This window comes from Nematolebias whitei, chromosome 22 (assembly GCF_014905685.2).
Source record: "Nematolebias whitei isolate Nwh7 chromosome 22, NemWhi1, whole genome shotgun sequence".
NCBI lineage: Eukaryota > Metazoa > Chordata > Actinopteri > Cyprinodontiformes > Rivulidae > Nematolebias > Nematolebias whitei.
In genome coordinates, this window is record NC_056519.1 from 5,647,608 (window position 1) to 5,667,510 (window position 19,903).

The following is a 19,903-nucleotide window of genomic DNA, read 5'->3' on the forward strand; positions in this document are numbered from 1 at the left end:
ACAGTTAGTCATGTGGTGCGGACGATGGTGCAGCACGGTGGAAGGCATGGGAGTATGGCCATACTGTCTCGGGGTCTGCCACTAAATGGCTGCAGCTATCTGTGACTTGGTTCCCTTGATTTGTTTTAAAGAGCCATTCAAAAGATTTGGATCATGGTTCAACCTCACATCTCTAATCAGATGGAAAAGTGAAGCTTTCATAGAGGAGCTTCAGATTTAATCTGGCAGAGGCTTCGGAGGTGGGTGTAACGGGTTGCATATAATCAGAGCGTTCCTAACAAGAAATCCAGGCCTCTGCAGCTCCATCACGTTAAACTATCAGTTAAATAATATAAATAATAAAATCCTAACCTTGTTTGATCTAATCTGATGGGTCCGAGTGGAGAACTGGCTCCAGCGTTGTTGGCACATTAAGACCCAGCGAGCTAAAACCACGAGGGACTCCCCGTTAATACAGTTTGTTTCTAACTGAAGAGCTGAACGCACACATCCTACAAATGTAACTGAACTGGAGACATAAAGGTCCCCTCAGCAGTTTAATGTAGAACCCTGATCCCCACCTCACGCTGTGCAGACCGTAGGTGTCACTGTTGTACCTGTGAACACGTGCTGCTCCGTCTTTTTCCGTCGCCTCTCGGTTTCGGTATCACTCTCATCTTCTGTCTTGTGGACAGCGACGATGTCACACACCTGCACGGTGTGGCTGTTTGCTAAAAAGACATTAAAATGACAGTTCATTATGACCAAAGCTTGATGCCCTTTATGAGCAATGTTGATCCATGTTGCTAAAAATAGACATACACAGAAAACTAATGGGCCTTTTGAAGAAAATGTACATTGGTTTTATATATAATATATATATTTAATGTTTATGAGCAAGCCCACAATAAAATAACTCCTCCTAATGTTTTATTGCTCCTAATGTTTCCATTTCCAAAATTTAAAACTAAGAACAACTTCAGTTGAGATATGAAAGAGTTGTTCCATTTGTTGTTGTTGTATCTGAAGGTTATGCGTACACTTTTACTGGGTTTGATCACAAAATACGGATACTTTTAGTTTATTTTCACTGAATGTGAACTCGGAGCTTATTTCAGTCGTTCAACACAAATACTAACCTCAAAAAAACTTTCTAAACAGCTGAAGCGTATTCATCTTCAATCTGTCTGAGACACGCTGTGATTCAATTCAAGGTGGTGCACAGGTTATACTGGTCCAAAGACAAGTTGGTCCAGATCAAAGCCAACCTGGACCCTGCATGTAATCATTGCAAACATACTCCAGCTACACTCCTGCACACATTCTGGACCTGTCCCAAACTGCTGACATTTTGGCAATCTGTTTTTGACACCTCCTCTGGGATATGTGGAGAACTGTGCACCCATCACCGTTCATCTCCCTGTTTGGGGCGGCCTATGTGGATACGTCCTTCAGCAAGTACGAGAAGGATGTGATGCTTCTGGCTCTCTTCTGGCCAGGAGACTTGTTTTGTGCAGTTGGAAGGACCCACACCCCCCAGCATATGAACAATGGATAAAAGGTCATGCATAATATTCATCTGGAAAAAATTATACCCTGCAAAGTTCTGTTAAAAGATTCTGGGACACCAGGCAGACTTTTGTGTCATATGTTGAGAACATACATGTATAAAGACATTTATTTATGTGTGGCTGACCCGGTGTGGGAGGGGATTCTGTTCTTTGTTGTGTTTGTGTAAAAAATAAAAAATAAAAAAATAAATAAAAAGACTTAATTTATAACTTAATACTCTCGTCTTTGTGTTTAAGACTCATTGTGAAGGATGGAACTAGGTTTTGGAAGTTCTGTTGCAGCGGGAGTACCGTATTTCCTGGTGTATAAGTCACAGTGTTTTGCATAGATTTGTCAGTCCTGCGACTCATACGCCGAAGCGACTTGTATACTTTGTTTTTCTTCCATATTCATAACGCAATTTTTGACTGACGCTTTAAATTTCGAAGAACTGCAACAGCGAGTCCGCCCGTGCACACTCGCGTCACTCAGCTGGTGCAGGCGGAGGAACGCTGGAGAGCTTGCGGCTCTGGCCGGGATGGATGGCGTTGCGCCGCACAGGCAAAATGGAGCTGTTTTGACAATTAAATAAATGCATAATAAACATGATGGGTCAGCGGTGACGCATAATAAATGCAACTTATATGTTGTTTTCCCCTTTGTGATGCTTTTTTTTGACTGACTTTTACTGAAAACACGTAATAAACCACACATTGAATTGCTTCAACTAATATATTGCTTTTTTTTTGTAGTTAAATCAAATAAAAGTGACACTATAACTTGGATATTAAAACCGCAGCTCAGTGGGGTTCACTTCCTCTGAATTAAGAGGCGACGACTTCCTGCCAATAAGTTTGACACTTTAATCTCAACATTGAGGACAAGAACTAAACAACATTTTTATCTTCTTAGTGGCTCTAGTACACCATAAAACTCTGTTTCCATTATTCTGACTTTATTATTGAATTGTATTTTAACTTTTTCTCTCAACATTTCAGCTTTAATCTCAAAGCACAAAAATCTTCTTTTTTAATTCTGTCTGGTTTATCCTCATACATAAACTAATATGGTGTAGAAATGTTTGCATACAAAAATTTAAAAAATCCTAGGAACTGCAAATTATTATTTTCTACAAAAATGACATGGTTCATTTTAAGCACTTTTTAAAAACCTTTCATCCATTAAAGGTTTAAAACTTTGTCCTGATGTGAACTTTGAGAAGCAGACTGTAGAGAACTGAACAAACCGGAGAACGTTGACAGGGAACACGTCCCACGGGAATGGGATTCAGGCTGGCTCCTTAGAACCTCCTGGGAATTTAAATAAAAAAAATCCTTGTTTTAGTGGTTCGGTCAGTAATCGTATTTGTCGGTCGCAGGGAGACCTGGTACCTCCTGGTAGCGACTAGAGGAGTCGGTTCAGCCGGCTTTAAGTGCCGCTGCAAGGAGTCTAAGAATTTAAATGTGGACTTTTGCATCACGTTGCCTGAACTGCAAGTAAATGAGTCGTTTTCAGGTCTTTTCAAGTAGGAAAGACTAGTTCTTATATTGAAACAAAACACGAGAAGCCGATAAATTCAACTAAACAATAAAAAAATGGCGTCGGATCGGTGCTTAAAGAGAGAAATCCTGAAAAGTCTAGCTGCTAACGGAACCAATTCCAAAATCCTATTTGTGTAAATTGAACTCACAATCACTTTGACTGACCTCTCACATACAGACATTCAAGTCTCTCCTGCTGAAATGGATGAGAGGGAGGTGCGACGTTCAGCTGCTCTTCTGGGAGCTGGAGAGGATCAAATTTCATTCCATTCTCAAATAAAGATGATATTCCACACTGGCAGGAGTAACTATGTTCTGCCTTTTTCACATTTTCAAAAACAGGAATAAGACGCGTGTGAAATGGCTTTATCTGAAATAGTGGGGTGGGGGGGGTTTGGGGATCCTCCATAAAATTTTGAATAAAGTAGATGCCATTTCTTGCATTTTGGTGCATTTTAACAGGTTGTCAAAACATCTATGTTTGTAAACACTTGATTCAATAACTATTTTAGAGAGCTATTTTAGAGAGCAACCACAGCAGCGCTCTCCTTGTGTGAATAGAGCAGATCCGCTTTTGTCAAACAGCTCGGCACTCACCCCCAGCGCTCGCTCCTGCTCCGATCTCGATTGCTACTGCCTTAATGTGGACTGTCTTTTCGACATTTTGATCGCTGTTATTTTGACAAATTAGTGCCGTTGTTTTGATACGTGATGCACAGTAGTCCCTCGTTTATCACAGGGTTTAAGGAACCACGCCCCCCGTGATAATGAAAAACCACGAAGTAGGGATACAGTAGTCCAAGTTCAAGTTACACTCCCAGTCTCCCTCCTTCTGTGTAAATAAACAATTTAAGATTTAATACTGTAATATTTTAAAGAAACAATCCACAGAAGAGAAGAGCAGCCGGACAGCAAAGGGTTAACCTTCACAAAGCTGACGCAGCACGGAGCAGAAATGAACTTCTTGATCAGTTACACTGTAACAACTGAACATAGAAATTCTTAAATAAATTTTAACACTATTTTGTGATTTTGATGATTTTATGATGTGACGCTTTAAATTTTAAGATGGAAGACAAAAGTCAATCGGTGCATCTGGACAGCGAAGGGTTAACCCTTCACGAAGTTGCTGCAGCACGGAGCAGAAATGTGGGTGTGGCAGAGAGGAGACCATGACAGGCTGCAGAGGAAGCTTCTTCCTGCACCTGTGGGCTGCACAAAGGTGCAGCAGGTGCTAAATCATTTAAAATAAATTAGTTTAAATAAACAATCCATGCCGCTCATGTAGCTCATCCATCAATCAGCTATTTGTGCGTCATGTCCACACTTACTTTGAAAAACCACGAAAAAGCGAGTTTGCGAAAGTCGAACCATGAAGTAGCGAGGGACTTCTGTAATATGAATAATACACATCTAACACTTCCCTCATATTTTTGATCATCAAAATTTTATTAATAACCCACTTAAACTGTCAAAGTGATTTGCAATTTAGATGTGCTGTTTAATTATATTTTTGAGTCATCCACGATGACTTTGGCCTTTTAAGGAGATTTTTTTTAAGGGTAGAAGCATAAACGCGTACTTGAAGCAGCCGACAGATCGTATGTGATATAAAGCAGCTCGTAAGTGGCTGTTGTGTTTAAAATGAGTGTTTATGTAATTATTTTCAGTGTACATAAACAATTTAGATTTTATTTGTTCAAGGCAGTCAAAATTGTTCATAACTTTATTAATAGTAAGTCTGAGAGTTATGGGCTCCAAGCAAATCCGGCTCAAATTAAGCCCTGCTGGTCACCCATTACCTTGCATGACAAGGTTCTAGACTTGGGGTGTCCAATCCTGGTCCTCGAGGACCACTATCCTGCTGGATTTACTTTGTCCCTGCTCCAACACATTTGATTCATGGTTAAATGACCTCCTCATGCTCTGCAGAAGCATGTTAATCACACATCTATTTACATCAGGTGTGTCGTAGCAGACAAACCTCTAAAACATGCAGGATAGTGGCCCTCTAGGTCCAGGGCTAGACTCTCCTGTCAAGGTCTTGCGTTAATTGGTAATCCTTAGATTTTGTGTTGGGGTGACTCTCAGCTACTACCACTCCAAATTTTTGCTCGTCTGTAAGATTTCCTGAGTCTGTAAATACAGTAGTGCCTCGATACGTCACAGTTCATTTATTGCGGACTCGCTCTATCGCGGTTTTTCAAAATAAGACTGGAAATGACACACAATTGGCTGATTGATGGATGAGCTGCACGATCGGCATGACATCTTTATTTAAGATTAATTATTTTAAATTATTTAGCACCTGCTGCACCTTTGTGCAGCCCACACTGCAGGAAAAACTTCCTGCTGCAGCTGATCAGCTGTTCACCGTGCAGAGCGGAGAAGTGGGCGTGGCCAAGAGTGCTTGCAGGCAGCAAAGGGCAGACGAGGCAGGAAGCTGCCTTGAGCTCTTTTAGAGCATTTAGAGTTTAGAAACATTGTTTAGAATATTGCAAGTGTGTGGGAAGGATTTAAAATATATTTATATATATATATATAAATAGTAAAATAAAATATTACTTACTATTTGTACTACTATTCCTACTTCGCATTTTTTCACTTATCGTGGGGTTTCAGGGTACAGCTCCCTCGCGATAAATGAGAGACTACTGTAGTTGTATTTTAAAATTGATTGACTGTGGTGGCCACCTTGAATAAAGTTTGCTCTGAAAGTAAAACAGTCGTCAGCGTATATTCAACAATAACTGAGTTTAATTAAAAGCAGTCTATTGGTTCATGAGGTATTTATTCATGAGCACACATACACCAGACATGTTTCATTGTGTGAGGCCATGAAAAGGCCTGCAGCAAACTGTGTCCAGACTCGAGTTTTTCTTTGGTAAAACGGTAACAACCACAGATACAGTGTGTTGGCTCCAAAAACCCCTCCATGCATACACCCAGATATAAACACATCATCCTGTCCCCACACAGACTCCTGTAGCAGAGTGCGGTCCCTAAGCTACACGCTAAGCCCTCGGCTGAACACAGCAGAGCGGCTCTGCACTTCTGACAAACTTTCCTTTGTGCTTGAAAAGAGTCTCAGTGCTGGCATTGAGCCGGAGTGCTGCCTGATCACGCTGCAGGCCTCAGCCCGAGACGACTATCTGCCAAAAGTCAGCTTTTCAGGAACTGGGGAGGGAAAAAAAAGGCTTTACGTTCAAATGTGTGGAATTCATTCAAAGGAGAGGGCAGAAATGTTGCTGCAACACTTCAGTGGGACGCAAAGACTGGTGTCAGTTAGGGTAAAGTCAGGTCTTGCTGCCATTTCTGCATTTCTTTAAAGATTAGGCAGCTTTTTATTTTTGACAATGCATGTATTCTTGGCCAGATGCCTGAACCACCTCTGTAAGGCTGGTTTCTTGCTCACTCGGTCATGATTTATACCTCATGACCATTAATGAGCATTAGATCTTAGATGGACCAGCACATCCAGAGCTTTGCATTTCGGTTCAGCTTCTTTGCCATAAGAGACCGGAGCAACGCCTTCAGTACAGAGGATGAGGGCCTTATCATCTCATAGTTTTTGGCAGCTCACATTCACAACGGCTTTCTGTCCAGGGAAGATTTAATGTTTCTGTAGATAGAAAACTGGAATTCCAATACAAGACTGAGAAAACCAGAACAAGGATTTTCTTTTTACTCGATATTAGACAATGAAACAGCTGGTTCACTATTAAAATATACTTTATTTCATTTAACTGAACACAGGCTATTTTTGTTATCCTCAGGAAAGCAAAATGAATAAATAAAATAAAAATAAAAAACAGAAGTGAAGATGTAGAAAAGTTGGATTATTCTTCTCTGAGCTTTTAAGTTGATGATGAATGAAGTGCTGTCAACACATGTGCAACCTATTGTTTTTTACAATATTTACCATTTAAAATATTTCTATAATATAAATCTTTACATGCAGATGTAAATTTACGTAATCTACACATGAAATTTAGAACTTTAATATATTATTTATTAAGTAAATTAAATGACAATCTTCTGAAACACAAAGTCCATCATGTCTGGTTTCATGTTAAGCGCTTGTGGATTCATGTTTGGCTCAAAAGTCCAAAGACAAAAAGTGTACCAAACCATATTGTGTGCATTTTACACAGTAAAGTATCAAGTTCGATTTTAGGTGCGTTAACACATGAAGCTCAAGGTAAATGCCACGGGAATCAGGTCAAACTCAAACGGGGAACGAGGACGAGCAGAAACGAGGACGAGCAGAAACGAGGGCGAGCAGAAACGAGGGCGAGCATAAACGAGGGCGAGCATAAACGAGGGCGAGCAGAAACGAGGGCGAGCAGAAACGAGGGCGAGCAGAAACGAGGACGAGCAGAAACAATGACTCGCTGAACCTGCCATATCCAACAAAGGGATTCAGATTTTAAAGAATGTTGTTTTTGATTTATAATCTCCAGATCTGGATCGATCACAGTTTATTTATTTAGACAAAAACATGAAGGCCGCCGGTATGGAAGTAAATATGTGTACTGGTGCCCACTGAAGCCACATGGAAATAATTAACATCACTGATGACATTTTTGAACAACAAGGACAGTTTGCAAGTTTTGAGCCAGTGCATAAAACTTCAGCCTCCAATCTTTTTCACCGTCTTTGCAAAGGATGCAAAAAATCAGACTTTAATCTGTGCGTCCAGATAGCAATCCACTACAAGCACACTTAATGAACTCATTATTTCTGCTGACATTTGTACAGACTCACAGACAGGAAACGGCTGCCATGAAACGGATAAACTATTCCGTATCACTTCAATTAGGTTTTTATTTGATAATTAAGCAGTCATAAGCAGCAGATAGTCTCTGTTCCACCCATTTACCCTGCTGGTGATGGTCTAAACCAATGGGTCCATTTTAGATTATTTTAGTCAAATAAAACCTAAATGTTTAGTTATTTCTAGTGCAGAGAAAGTTAGACATTCTACAATCAGACTTTGACCCACAAGCTATATTATTTTCTAAGAACACAAGGTCACGTGGTTCAGTAGAAATACTTCCTTTCCTGTAATTCAAGTGTGTTGTTCTTCAGAAAGGCTTTTGTTCGATCTGGCAGAGACACAAATTTAGGGCAAACTTGTTCCTTTTGGAGTATAAAAGCTTAGAAATCCCTCACAGTACTTATTAAAGCTGACCTAAATTTTTCAAGCTGTATTGTTGGCTAAATGCTCAATGACAACAATTGGAACTAAAGAGCTTTCTATAAAACGTTCTTATTCACAGAGATAATGTGTTGTAACTCAACGTCTGGGCCAAAGGTCAAATACTCCCATGTCATAAACACAGTGTACTATTTCCTAGTTACCGCTGCTCGTTCCTCTTTGCCCTTCATTTGAAGCCACAAGGAGTAAAGTTACCATCAAGAAACTGATAAACCATCAATAATTGAACATTTCTTTTTAAACTGATTAATATGCACATGTACGCCAAGTAGCCTAGTTTGCAACAGACTTTTTTAGCTTACATTATTTTTGGTTCGTTCATTAACCTGAACCTGAAACAAAACTCCATTCCAGAATTTATTTTGATGCAACAGTTCCTTCTGATTTGAAGCATTGATTTGTTGTTTTCTTTCAAAGTCTGCTGCTCTTTGATTGAGTGGACTTTTAACGTGAACTTGTTTTCTCTCTTATGAAGAGCACAAATCATAACAAACATAGGACTATGGAATGCCTCAAAATATTCCATCCATCCATCCGTTTTCTTTACCCACTTCCTTTTCGGGTCGCCAGGGTCACTGGTACCACTAGTGCCCATGTTTAGCTGTGTGAGAGGTGGGGGACACCCTGGATGGGTCGCAAGTCCATTGCAGGCCCACATAGAGACAAACGAGACAACCATTCACACTCTCACTCACACCTAGGGACAATTTAGAGTTACCAATCAGCCTAACATGCATGTTCTTGGTCTGTGGGAGTAAACAGGAGTACCCGGAGAAAACCCATGCATGCACGGAGAGATCATGTAAACTCCACCCAGAAAGGCCACCGGCCAAGATTTGAACTGGCGGCTTTCTTGCTGAGAGGCAACAACTCTACCAACTGAGCCATCGTGCTGCCTCTCAAAATATACATTACAATAAATGTTGAGAAAATTATGTATTTTTAACCAATAAAACCCTTGGATGTTAGTTTCTTTGCTAGCACGTACTCATGTTCCATTGAAATTTCCTCTGTTTGAAAATCAGTTTGGAGGGACAGGACAAGAACTGGGGCACCTCCCTCCTCATGAATGCACAAAATGTTGGGGTACAGCTAAGGGTGATTTGATCTGTCCTCCTGCCTTTTGGTTTATTTGTGTTAAAACATGCAAAATGACCAAACATCTTCTACATGTTTTTTTATTTATTATATACTATTGCCATAAAATACAGGTAATAAAGATATCGCCTGCATGTTCATTTGTCTGTTAGAAAGTTTTCCCATAAAGTGGAGGGCAGATCTGAAGGAAATTCTTAAAGTTATGGCTGTATAACTGATTAACTTAGGGCAGTGGTTCAATGCCCTGATCCTTGAGGAACGCCTTCCTGCATGTTTTAGTGGTCTCTGCTCCACAACACCTGATTTGAATGAGTGGGTGATTAACAGACTTCAACAGAACTTAAGGAACTAATTAAATCACTGAATCAGTTGTGCTGGAGCAGAGAAACGGCTAAAACATGTATTATGGCGTTCCTCAAGGACCATGGTTGGGAACCATAGACTTTTAGGGAGCCAACATGATTCAACATTGCTGCCACTGATCTTAACAAACACACAAATGGTTTTAACTCAATTGCTTTTACAGACATTGAGCTAAACATAAAAAAAGATTGTTTACTCTAGGTAAGACTGTGGTTATGAAGTACAGCAGCAGTTGTAAACAATGCAACAAATTAGGTAATTAATGGCAAACAAACCCAACATTTGCTCCGTTGTTACTAATGTGACATTCTGATCAATCAAATGTGAACTCGGACTGAATATTTCTGAGAAAATAAGACATTTGCGATGCGTTATAAAGGGCAGGATTATAAACCAAATGATAATTAAGAAATGAAAAAGTTAATCAATAAAAAAATAATTGTTAACAACTCAACATAGCAATATGGATCAGACATCTTGTGTCAGGATCCCTTAAAGGTCATCGCTGACAAGCTTCCTTTTTCGTGGTAAAAAGCAGAAATGACTGTGGCTGTTCACCTGCCTCATCTGTTATTTCATCTGTAAACACATCCAGCCTTGATGCTGAGCTGTCACTGTTTGGCTGATAAGAGCTCATCAACATGATGCAGCCAAAAGAAGTTAAACTTGATGTAATTGAGCAGTACTTTCAGTTACGAATAAATTGATCAAAAACCTGACAAATCAGACTCCCTTTTATCTTTTTGGATAAACAAATGCTAGTACATGTATGCAGACTGATAAATAAGTTGGTACCCTTCCACAATCAGATGGACTGACCAAAAAGCTCCAATTTTGTCTCAACAGTCCCAGAAATTTTAGTTCTTGTCAATATACATTTTAGTGAATTCCAGTCCATCTGCTTTGTGATTAATTTTGCTCTCCTTGGTCTTCTTCTATGAAGCTTATTATGTATTATTCACAACAGATTGTGTGATAATGAGACATACCTTAACCTTGGAATTCAGCTTAATTGGTTTTGGATAGTTTCATTGTCTCATTTTTGCCCATTCACACTATTCGATCAACCTGGGGTCGCATTTGCTCTTGCATCCAGGTCCTGGGAGGTTGGCTATGGTCCATTCAAACTTAAAATGACCTTGTTAGGTGTGGTCAGATGAACTATAATGTAAATATTAAGTCGCTTTATGCTTACCAACAAATCTGTCCTTACTAGTTTGCCATATTTTTTGTAAAATATACAATAAATCCTTTTGACATTTTGTTTTATTTATCACACATTAAATGCGCGCGTGTATACATAAGACAACTACTTGAAACTGAACCACTTTTCATGAGAAATGAAGCATTGTTTCGATGAGTCATAAGGGTACTAAGAAATGTACCCACATCTGTTTACATTTGAAATGTTTTCCACGTTACTCTGCTTATTCAGCTGTCTGCATAAACCAGACTGGCATCCTGTTTGACAGGATTTCACCGATAATAACTTTCAAATAAAGCGCATCGCATCAGTGTAAGATCTGAATTCTTTCTTAACCACCCCTTGAGTGTTTAAGTGGCCCAACACGCCACATTTCTCTATCGACTTAAAAAGCAAAACGACGACGTAAAGATAAAAGATCCCGATCAACAATCTTCAATCTTAACACGCTATACCTACTGGATGTGTGTGTTTGCTCTAGAGATTTTGTGTTTATGGTTGTGCATATGATAATGATTTTACTGACAACACACACCGCCTGGCCTCGCCTGCCTTCAGTCCTCCGACAACAAGCTGTCATCAGATTCACATTCTGCTGTTGTTCTCTGCACCTCTCCCTGTACACAGCGGATCACTTTGTAATCCCTTTATTGTTACTGCGGTTCGGCTCTGACAATGTGTTTGAGGACAAGCTGCTGCAAGCCTGAGGAAGTGCTTCCCTTCATAGGTGTTTGCACTGTTTATGTCACTCCTGTTTTGCTTTTACATATTGCACATAACGCAAGTGCAACGGGTGGGAAAGGACTTAACTGAGGGTGTGAAACTGATAAAACTGCTTATATAGTTGAGAAAAAATGCCAAAGGCTTTTGAAACAACCCTAGCTGGACTGAAGTTGCAGAACTACACTGCAAAACACATAATCATGCAGGTTTAATTAGCTTTTCCCCGATAGCATTAACCTCTAAAAAATACAATCTATGCAAGCAAAGATCCTATAATGCTGCTGGTGATGCGGCACAAACTTACACAGTTTACTCGATCTGCAGCTGTCGTGTGCTGCCAGTGTTTATTTTTCTGTATCTCTCTCTTCCTCCCTCGGCAGCCGTCTCTCAGCGCACAGACAGGCCTGTGCATTGAGCACCAGCTTTAGATTACAAAGCACAGATCTGCCCGGGTACACATGGCAGTGAGCTGTCAAACAAGACATGTGGATTTCTCCTGGGCACAGTGGTGTTTGTTGAGCCAATGCTTAGGCAAACAGATGGAGAAGAAAGGACAAGCTGGTAGCAGGTATAGAAAGACAACAAAGACACTAGTGGTGCAAAGAAACCACCAGCTAATTGTGTGAAAAGTTCTAATGAGTACGAGTTATAAATCAATTTTCTTCCTGGTGTATTTTATTATTTTTTTAACCTTGCAATGAAAATGTTTGCTTGTCTGACACTTGATCCTTTGCTTGTCAATACATTAACTTAGTTTTCGGTGGACCTACAGTGAGCTGTCAAACTCGATGAATGCTGCCTGTGACGTCTCCAAACTAGAGTTTTCATCTTGGGTCAGTCTCTGGTAAATACGCTGGTGAAGATTCTCAGTCATCCAGGACATGGTAAATTAAAAAAAAAGTTCAAGACAAAAACAACTGGACTTTATTCGTAACAGAAGATGTTTCACTTCTCATCCGAGAAGCTTTCTCAAATCAAAGAACAGTAAATGGTAAATGTAACTAATTATACAACTCATGGGTATTTTTGTACCACAGTTACTTTAATTTGATCTGCTGCCTTGAACTGAAGGAGCAGTTAACAAGAGTTTCCCCCCTGGGATGGATGGATGGATGGATGGATGGATGGATGGATCTGTCTGTCTGTCTGTCCATCCTTCGACCATCGGATGGCGGTATAAGACTGAACTGAAGGATGGATAGTGAGGGAGCAAGCAGCGTGTCTCTTTAAGAAAAATGGGAGGGAGGCCCCTTGACGTGACATGGGCTGTCTCTCGTCGGTTCTCAAAATGGCGGACAATCGGTGTGGTTTGAGCTCTTTAGCATAACATTTTTCACACAAAGCTTTTAATAAAAATATCAGTAAACAAGTTCTCAGCTTCTTTTTGCAGAGAGAAACTTTTTACACGCAGGCACGGGTTTCAACCGTGAATTTTGGAGCTTCGACAAGACGGAGTTTTTTTTTCCGCGAGGTCGGCCTTTTAGCTTAGCTTCTCAGCTTAGCTGCTTTTAACGAGTCAAAAATGCAATTTTGGACGGTTGAAACAGATTTTAAAGAAAAAAGAGAAAGGGTGGGGTCAGTGAAGAGCACCGGAGTTGAGTCTTTTCTCATCCAGTGTCTTCAGTAGAAAGAGAGACACGAAGAAATGATAAAGCCGATAAATGAAAATGAGGTTAACTTCCATTTATCGTGCGATTAATTGATTTATTGTTTATCATGACAGGCCTAGTTTGACATAAATAACACCTAAAGCATACTTTCGAGGGGCTGCAGTGGCTCAGCCTGTGCTGTGGGCCTGTAATCCTGAGGTTGCAGGTCTGAGCCTGGGTTACGTCAGGAAGGACGTCCATCTTAGAAATAACTGCCAAACCTTTCATGCAAAGTTCCCTTGCTGTGGCGACCTCTAAAAAAGGGAACAGCTAAAAGGAGAACAACAACCAGCACACTGGCAACACCAACCCACAGCTCACTCCAAAAATACATTTGATTCCTCTGTAGATCATTGCAAGCTTTTATCAAACAATGGCTAATTGTTCTTAAAGAGATGCAAATACACTGATGTCCATGTTCTTTTTCTTTATGTGGCGATTTGACACTATGTGGTTGGAATTTTTTGAGCTGATGGCATGTGTTGAATTGAGAGCCCCCCATCAAGACATTCCCAGTCTCTGTTGCTGACCTACTGTCTTTGGTTTTACATCAGCTGCACGGTTGTGTAAAATGTTCGGATGTAAGGTCTCGACATGTCTGTGGAATGGGTGTTTTTTTAAAAATACAAAATGAGAGCAGCTTGGTAGCTACTTGCAGTGCTTGCAATTCAAGTATTTCTAGTGGCAGTCGCAACAGAGCTACATCCAATACCACCAGTTTAATTAGACATTAGTTTAGTTTAATTAGACTGACTCAATCCACAGATGGATGATGATAGTAGTAAACAGCATGAGCCATCATAAAGTATAGAGCTGCCAAAATCAACTTTTTAGATGAGTTGTAGTTCTCACCGACTGATGGAGTTGCTACAAATCAGTCAAAAGATGACTGCGCTGCTGCTTTATTTGCAAGCTCATCCAAATGAAGCAGAAATACATTTGATCCTGTTATTCCTGCTCAGTGGCTTAAAAACCCTGTTGGAACATGCCACGCCATTAAAAACGAGTTTATCGAAGCTTCACCTGCACACAAATGACTGTAATTATTTTGGACAGTTTCAAAGTAGACTGCTCTTCTGTTCTTACACAACAGGTTTATGAAAATATAACTAAATATAACTTGCAATAGAATAATGGCTAAAGAAAGATGAACTATCTTTATCCTCACAGGGATATCTGAGGGTACAGGGAGTTTACCCAACCAGTCTTCGTGTTTTGTTGACTACGAGAAGGCGTAAACTGTGTGCCTTTTGTGCATTCCCAGTAAATGTCAGACTCATTTCCAAGAACAAGTGTCCGTTTACTTTGGCACCAGTTCTGTTCATATCTTTTTTTTTTCCTGTTTTAGTTTCTAGGCACAGCAAGTGGTCGAGGGTCTCCAGTTTAAGGACATTTGATTGCATTGCTACGTTTTGCTGAGGACGTGGTTCTGTTGGCCTCAATGAGCCGGAAACACCAGCATGCTCTGGCAGCTGGGATTAAATTCAGCACCTCCATTCTGCTACTATAACCATCCATCATATCCTGTTGTTGTTCATTTATTCTGTGATATACAGGTGTTTTAGTCCTGGCGTCTTCAGCAACCAAGAAAAAAACCTCACCCATGCAAGGGTGCCTGATATTAAAACCTTTTTAAATTCTATTTTCCTTTCCTTCAAGTCTACGGTCATGGTCCTTAATTAGACAATGGTAAATTGCCAACTGCAAGTGTGGAATGAACCACCGCTTCAAATAAAGGAGCTGAAGTATCTTGGTCTCAATCACAAGAAGAGGCAGAATGGAGCAGGGGACTGAAGGTGAATTGGAGCAGCATGTGCAGTGATGTGGACACTATTATGGTGAAAAAAGAGCCGAGCCAAAAAAGATGTCCATTTATAAATCGATCTACATTTCAATCCTCATCTAACATGAACTGGGAAAAAAAAGATCAGGTATATAAGTGGCTGAAATGAGCTTCCTCCATAGCAGGACTCACCCTCAGGGATCGGGTGAGAAGTTCAACTATTTGGGAGAGGCTTCAAGTTGAGTTGTTGCTCCTCATTGAAAGAAAGGAACTGAGTTTGTTTGGTCATCTGGTAAAACTGCCTTCTGCATGTCTTCCATGAGAAGTGTTTCAGACATGTCCCACTGAGAGGACGTCTCAGAGCAGACCCAGGACTCATTCAAGAAATTATCTCTCACTCACAAGAACCTTGAAAGCACTGCTGAATGCCTCTGGATGAGCTGAAGGACACAACTTGTGAGGAAGATCTGGGCACATCTGCTTGGTGATGAGCAGCAGAAGACAAAGCGTAAATCATCTTACACTTGCTTTTCTGCAAACCCATTAGGTCATTGTTCCCCTTAGAGGTGCGAAGAGGGGAATTGGAAATACCCTTCGTCCGTCTGTCTTGTGAGCTGGAAAACTTGAAAAATAAGCAAGCGCCAACTTACATATTGGTGTATGGCAGCATCTAGGCAAAAGGAAGGTCACTGTCAAAAATCGGGTTGCCACGTCAAAATCCAAGAAGTTGGCCACCATCAACCGGTGGCCAGTTGTCACCACCATGTAAACTGGTCACCTCAGTCATTTGAGGAAATCATACCGTATATGGTGCTACTTTTAAGCAATATAAAAATTAGTTTCCTTCAATGATTGAGGTGGCCATAGATTATTCTATGGTAAATGGTAAATGGACTATACTTGTAGAGCACCTTTCTATCTTATCAAGATACTCTACGTGCTTTACACTACTCTGTGCCCTCATTTACCCATTCATACAGCACTCTATTGTATCTGTACAAAGAATACTCAGTGATTTTTATCACAGTCATACATAGATGCGACACACATCGGAGGCAATGAGGGATTCTGTGTCTTGCCCAGGGACACTTCGGCATGTGGCTGCTGGTGGAATCGAACCCCCAACTCTTGCGTTGGAGGACGACTGCTCTAACCACTCAGCCACAGCCACCCTATGGCGACTAAGACCACCATTTGCCACCCATGGGTCCTCCATTGTGCCTGATGGAGGATAAATTTGCTCCCTCCGTTCACCAGGATCCATCACTCTACATCGCTTCGTACAAGCAAAAATAAAAATAAAACCCATCACTGTTCTTATACACAGAGAGACTCGTACCCTCTTGAATATCTTGCACCAAAAACATTAAGGTTTACTTGCATTCCCCATTGAATTTAAGTCCGGAAAAACTCATCTCGATATCTACAAAGATTCAATTTTCAAATCCCTCAGTGATGGGGGACATCAGAGTATCGCTTGTTAAATTTAGAAATGCAATTTCTTCATGAGATAATAAAATACAACTGTTGCTACATAAATTTGGTCAAAGTGTGATCCTATCCCATTTACAGGCAGGGAATGAGAGGAGAGAAGAGAGGATGGGGATGAGGAGGTGTCCAACACAGATGGAACAGCAAACAGGCTGAACAGGTGAAGAAGATGAAGTTAACACAGTTTGTCACAGTTCAAACGCATCATCAGTTAGTTAATAGAGCAACATGAATATGAAAGTATCCGCATCAAAAATCATCAGTATCTCATTTCTTGTTGGTGTTTGCATCACTTGCTTTAAAAACTGATAAGATGAAGCTTGATGAAGCTACACGCAATTCGTCACTGGATTTCTTGTTTGTGTTCAGTGTACAAACAGCTGAAATACCATGTTGACGTCTGACTGAGCGATCATCTCATCTGGTTCAGGCAAATCTGCTTAAATGCCAAGCAGTGACATCTATCATTGTTGTCTTAGTTAAACTATCCAGGCCGCCTTTCTGACACTTTTTGTCAGCTACACATGGAGGACAATATGCAGGAAAACATACTGAAAATACCAGCTGATGAGGACCTGTCAAATCTGAGTCCTGCTGTATTTGAGCTGAGATTATTTTATCTTATTTTTCTCTGCGGCTGCAACATAAACACATCCGCGTGTTGCGTTAAACCTGTTTGAGCTCCAAATGAGCCGCACTTTGAAAAGCTCAATATTTCAAGTAAAATCTGTGAAGTCCAGAAAAACTGAGCGCATGTAATGTTTAACAGGGAAATTTAAATTATCAGCAAAGTCACAGAATAAAACTGTACTGAATCCTTATCAGTGTTTCCCCTACTATTATACAAGAGGGCGTGGCACCCCACTCCATCAACAGAACTGAGCTCCCCGCCTATCGAACTCCCCCAGTCGACAACTGTTGGTATTGATGTAGCGCAGGATGCAATACAAATGTGCTAGCAAAAATGCTACTGCTGTACAGCTCTGCATCCCCCCCAATAAAGACCGGCAGCAATGTAGCGCTAAGCTAGCAAGCGGGCAACACAGACACAACCCCCCCCCCCCCCCCGTCATCGATTAAAAACCAGCAGCAACGTAGCACTAAGCTATCAGACAGTGACTCCATCTCGTCCTCCTCCACCACCACCGCCCCACCCCCCATAGACAAAAATAAAATACGACGAACGCTCCGTTAAGGGAACAAACTAGTTATGTTGGTGCATGCCCCCTCCTCCTGTGCCGGCCCTCTTCCTCATCAACAGTCATGTCAAACTGGTTCAAAACCAACAAAGTCCATGCTCAATAATCCAAGTATACAATCCAAAAACTGCTTATTATCATTAACAACTAGCTTTTATTAAATTAATTAATATCACATGCCTTGCCATGGTTTAACAAAATATCTAGCTCCATCTATTTGTGCTTTCAGTATGTGTTGAGGATGACTCTCAGCTACTACCCCACCAAATTTTAGCCCAATATCTGTAAGACCGACCAAATTATAGCTATTTTATGTTTGCTAACATCAGCTAGCCATGGTGGCTGTTTTACATCTGTGTGACTCCAAAGGTCAATCCACTTCAGGTGTTCATTCAACCTTTATTAAACAGGTTAATCCCACTGAGCCTGGTGGAAATCCAATGGACACTCCCTGTGAGTTTCAATAATATCTGTCTATTGGTTCATAAAATATTTTGCTAACAGACAAATGAGCACGCGCATGCAGGCATAGTTTACACTTACAGAGTACAAGTACACAGAGGATGTCATCTCATTGTGAGTACAGACCTCTAAAAATTAATGTCATCATTATCTAACAGCAGTGTTTAAACTTGTCACGTGTTTTTATTGGCTAAGTGTCGTTGTTTGAGTTCTAATTCCAGTGTAAACTGACTTGCTCTCATCGTGGCGATCACCAGGGAAATTTGATGAAGCCCTTTTGAACACTGACTCAATAAATGGAAGTCTGTATGGCAGGTTATTATAGGGCACTTGATACAACTTGGTAGAAGGTCAATAGCTGGGTTTGAACTGAGGAGCGAGCGGCTGTAATCACTTCACTCCATGTGCTGCTGCAGACCAGGGAACCCAGCTAACGTAGAGCAAACATTAGCCCCCGCGGGTGGAGGAATGTCCCATTTAAGTAGAAGTGGTCTGACGCAAATGACGAAAACATTCCGAGGGCTGCTTTACACCGCTGTTAAACGTAAAGAGGGAGAGAAACGACACGCCGGCATTTCATTTTATTTCTGCGTGAAGACGGAGCAAAGTGGTGTTGAAATACTGATGGGCCCAGAAGTGAGGCACTAAACATGGATTATGTGTCAAACTTAAAGGGATGGTCTGATCATTCTGAAGTGATGCTATTGATGCATACAGATCAGTCACAGAGCATGGAGTATGGAGGAAGAGGCTAAGGTCTTCCTCCAGGCTAGGCTAATGACTAGCCAAGTAAGTGCTAATTTACATGTTTTTTTTTACTTGTTAACAACTGCTTCTCAAAAACAACATATCAATGTGAAAGAACATGTTTTTGCTGGATTTCTGTGTTTAGTTTTGTCCCTGTTTGCTCAACTTGGGCATGAACTGTGTTTGTGCCGATGGTGCAGAGGGTGCAAATATATTAAGCTGTCAAAAGGCAAACAGAAATTAGCTATTTGGCTACTTGTTAAATGTATCAAAACAATAACAAAAAGTTAAAAAAAGGCTATCAAAAATCAATAGGTTGGCTAGAAACTAAAACTAGCAGAACGCTAAAAAAACCCAACAACAACAACAACTAAAGGCTACGTAAAAACTTAAGTAGCTAAAAGCTAAAAGTAACAAAAGTCTAGTTACATACAAAATGATCAAAACATTAAAATTAGCAAACAACTTGCAAAAGAATCAGTAGGTAACAGAAGCTAAAATTATCCAAAGGTTAGATAAAAAAATGTAAATAAAAGTCTATCTTAAAACTAAAAATACCAAAAAGCTAGCTAGAAGCTGGAAGTAACAAAATGTCAGCTAAAAATTAAAAGCAACAAAAAGCTTCCTAAACACTAAAGTAGAAAAAAGTTAGTTATAATCTGAAAATTTCAAAAGGCTAACTAAAAGCTAAAATTAGCACAGCACTAACTAAAACTTAAAATTATCCAAAGATTTACTAAAACTAATACAAAGATTAACTTAAAGTTAAATGGGATTAACCTGTCTAAATAAAGGTTGAATGAAAAATATACCAGAACACTGGCTAAAAGTCACCAAAAACTAGCTAAAAGCTAATATATATATATATATATATATATATATATATATATAT

The 19,903-nt window shown here is 40.2% G+C and overlaps 1 protein-coding gene across 1 annotated transcript in view; it reads right to left on the reverse strand.

Annotated features, from left to right (window-relative positions):
• The window catches only part of cerk (ceramide kinase), a 58,075-nt gene that overhangs the window by 36,426 nt on the left and 1,746 nt on the right, over positions 1-19,903 (reverse strand). Inside the window, exon 2 of the mRNA XM_037696063.1 lies at positions 597-710. Coding sequence (XP_037551991.1) covers positions 597-710 — 114 coding nt within the window. The remainder of the gene's footprint in view (positions 1-596; positions 711-19,903) is intronic.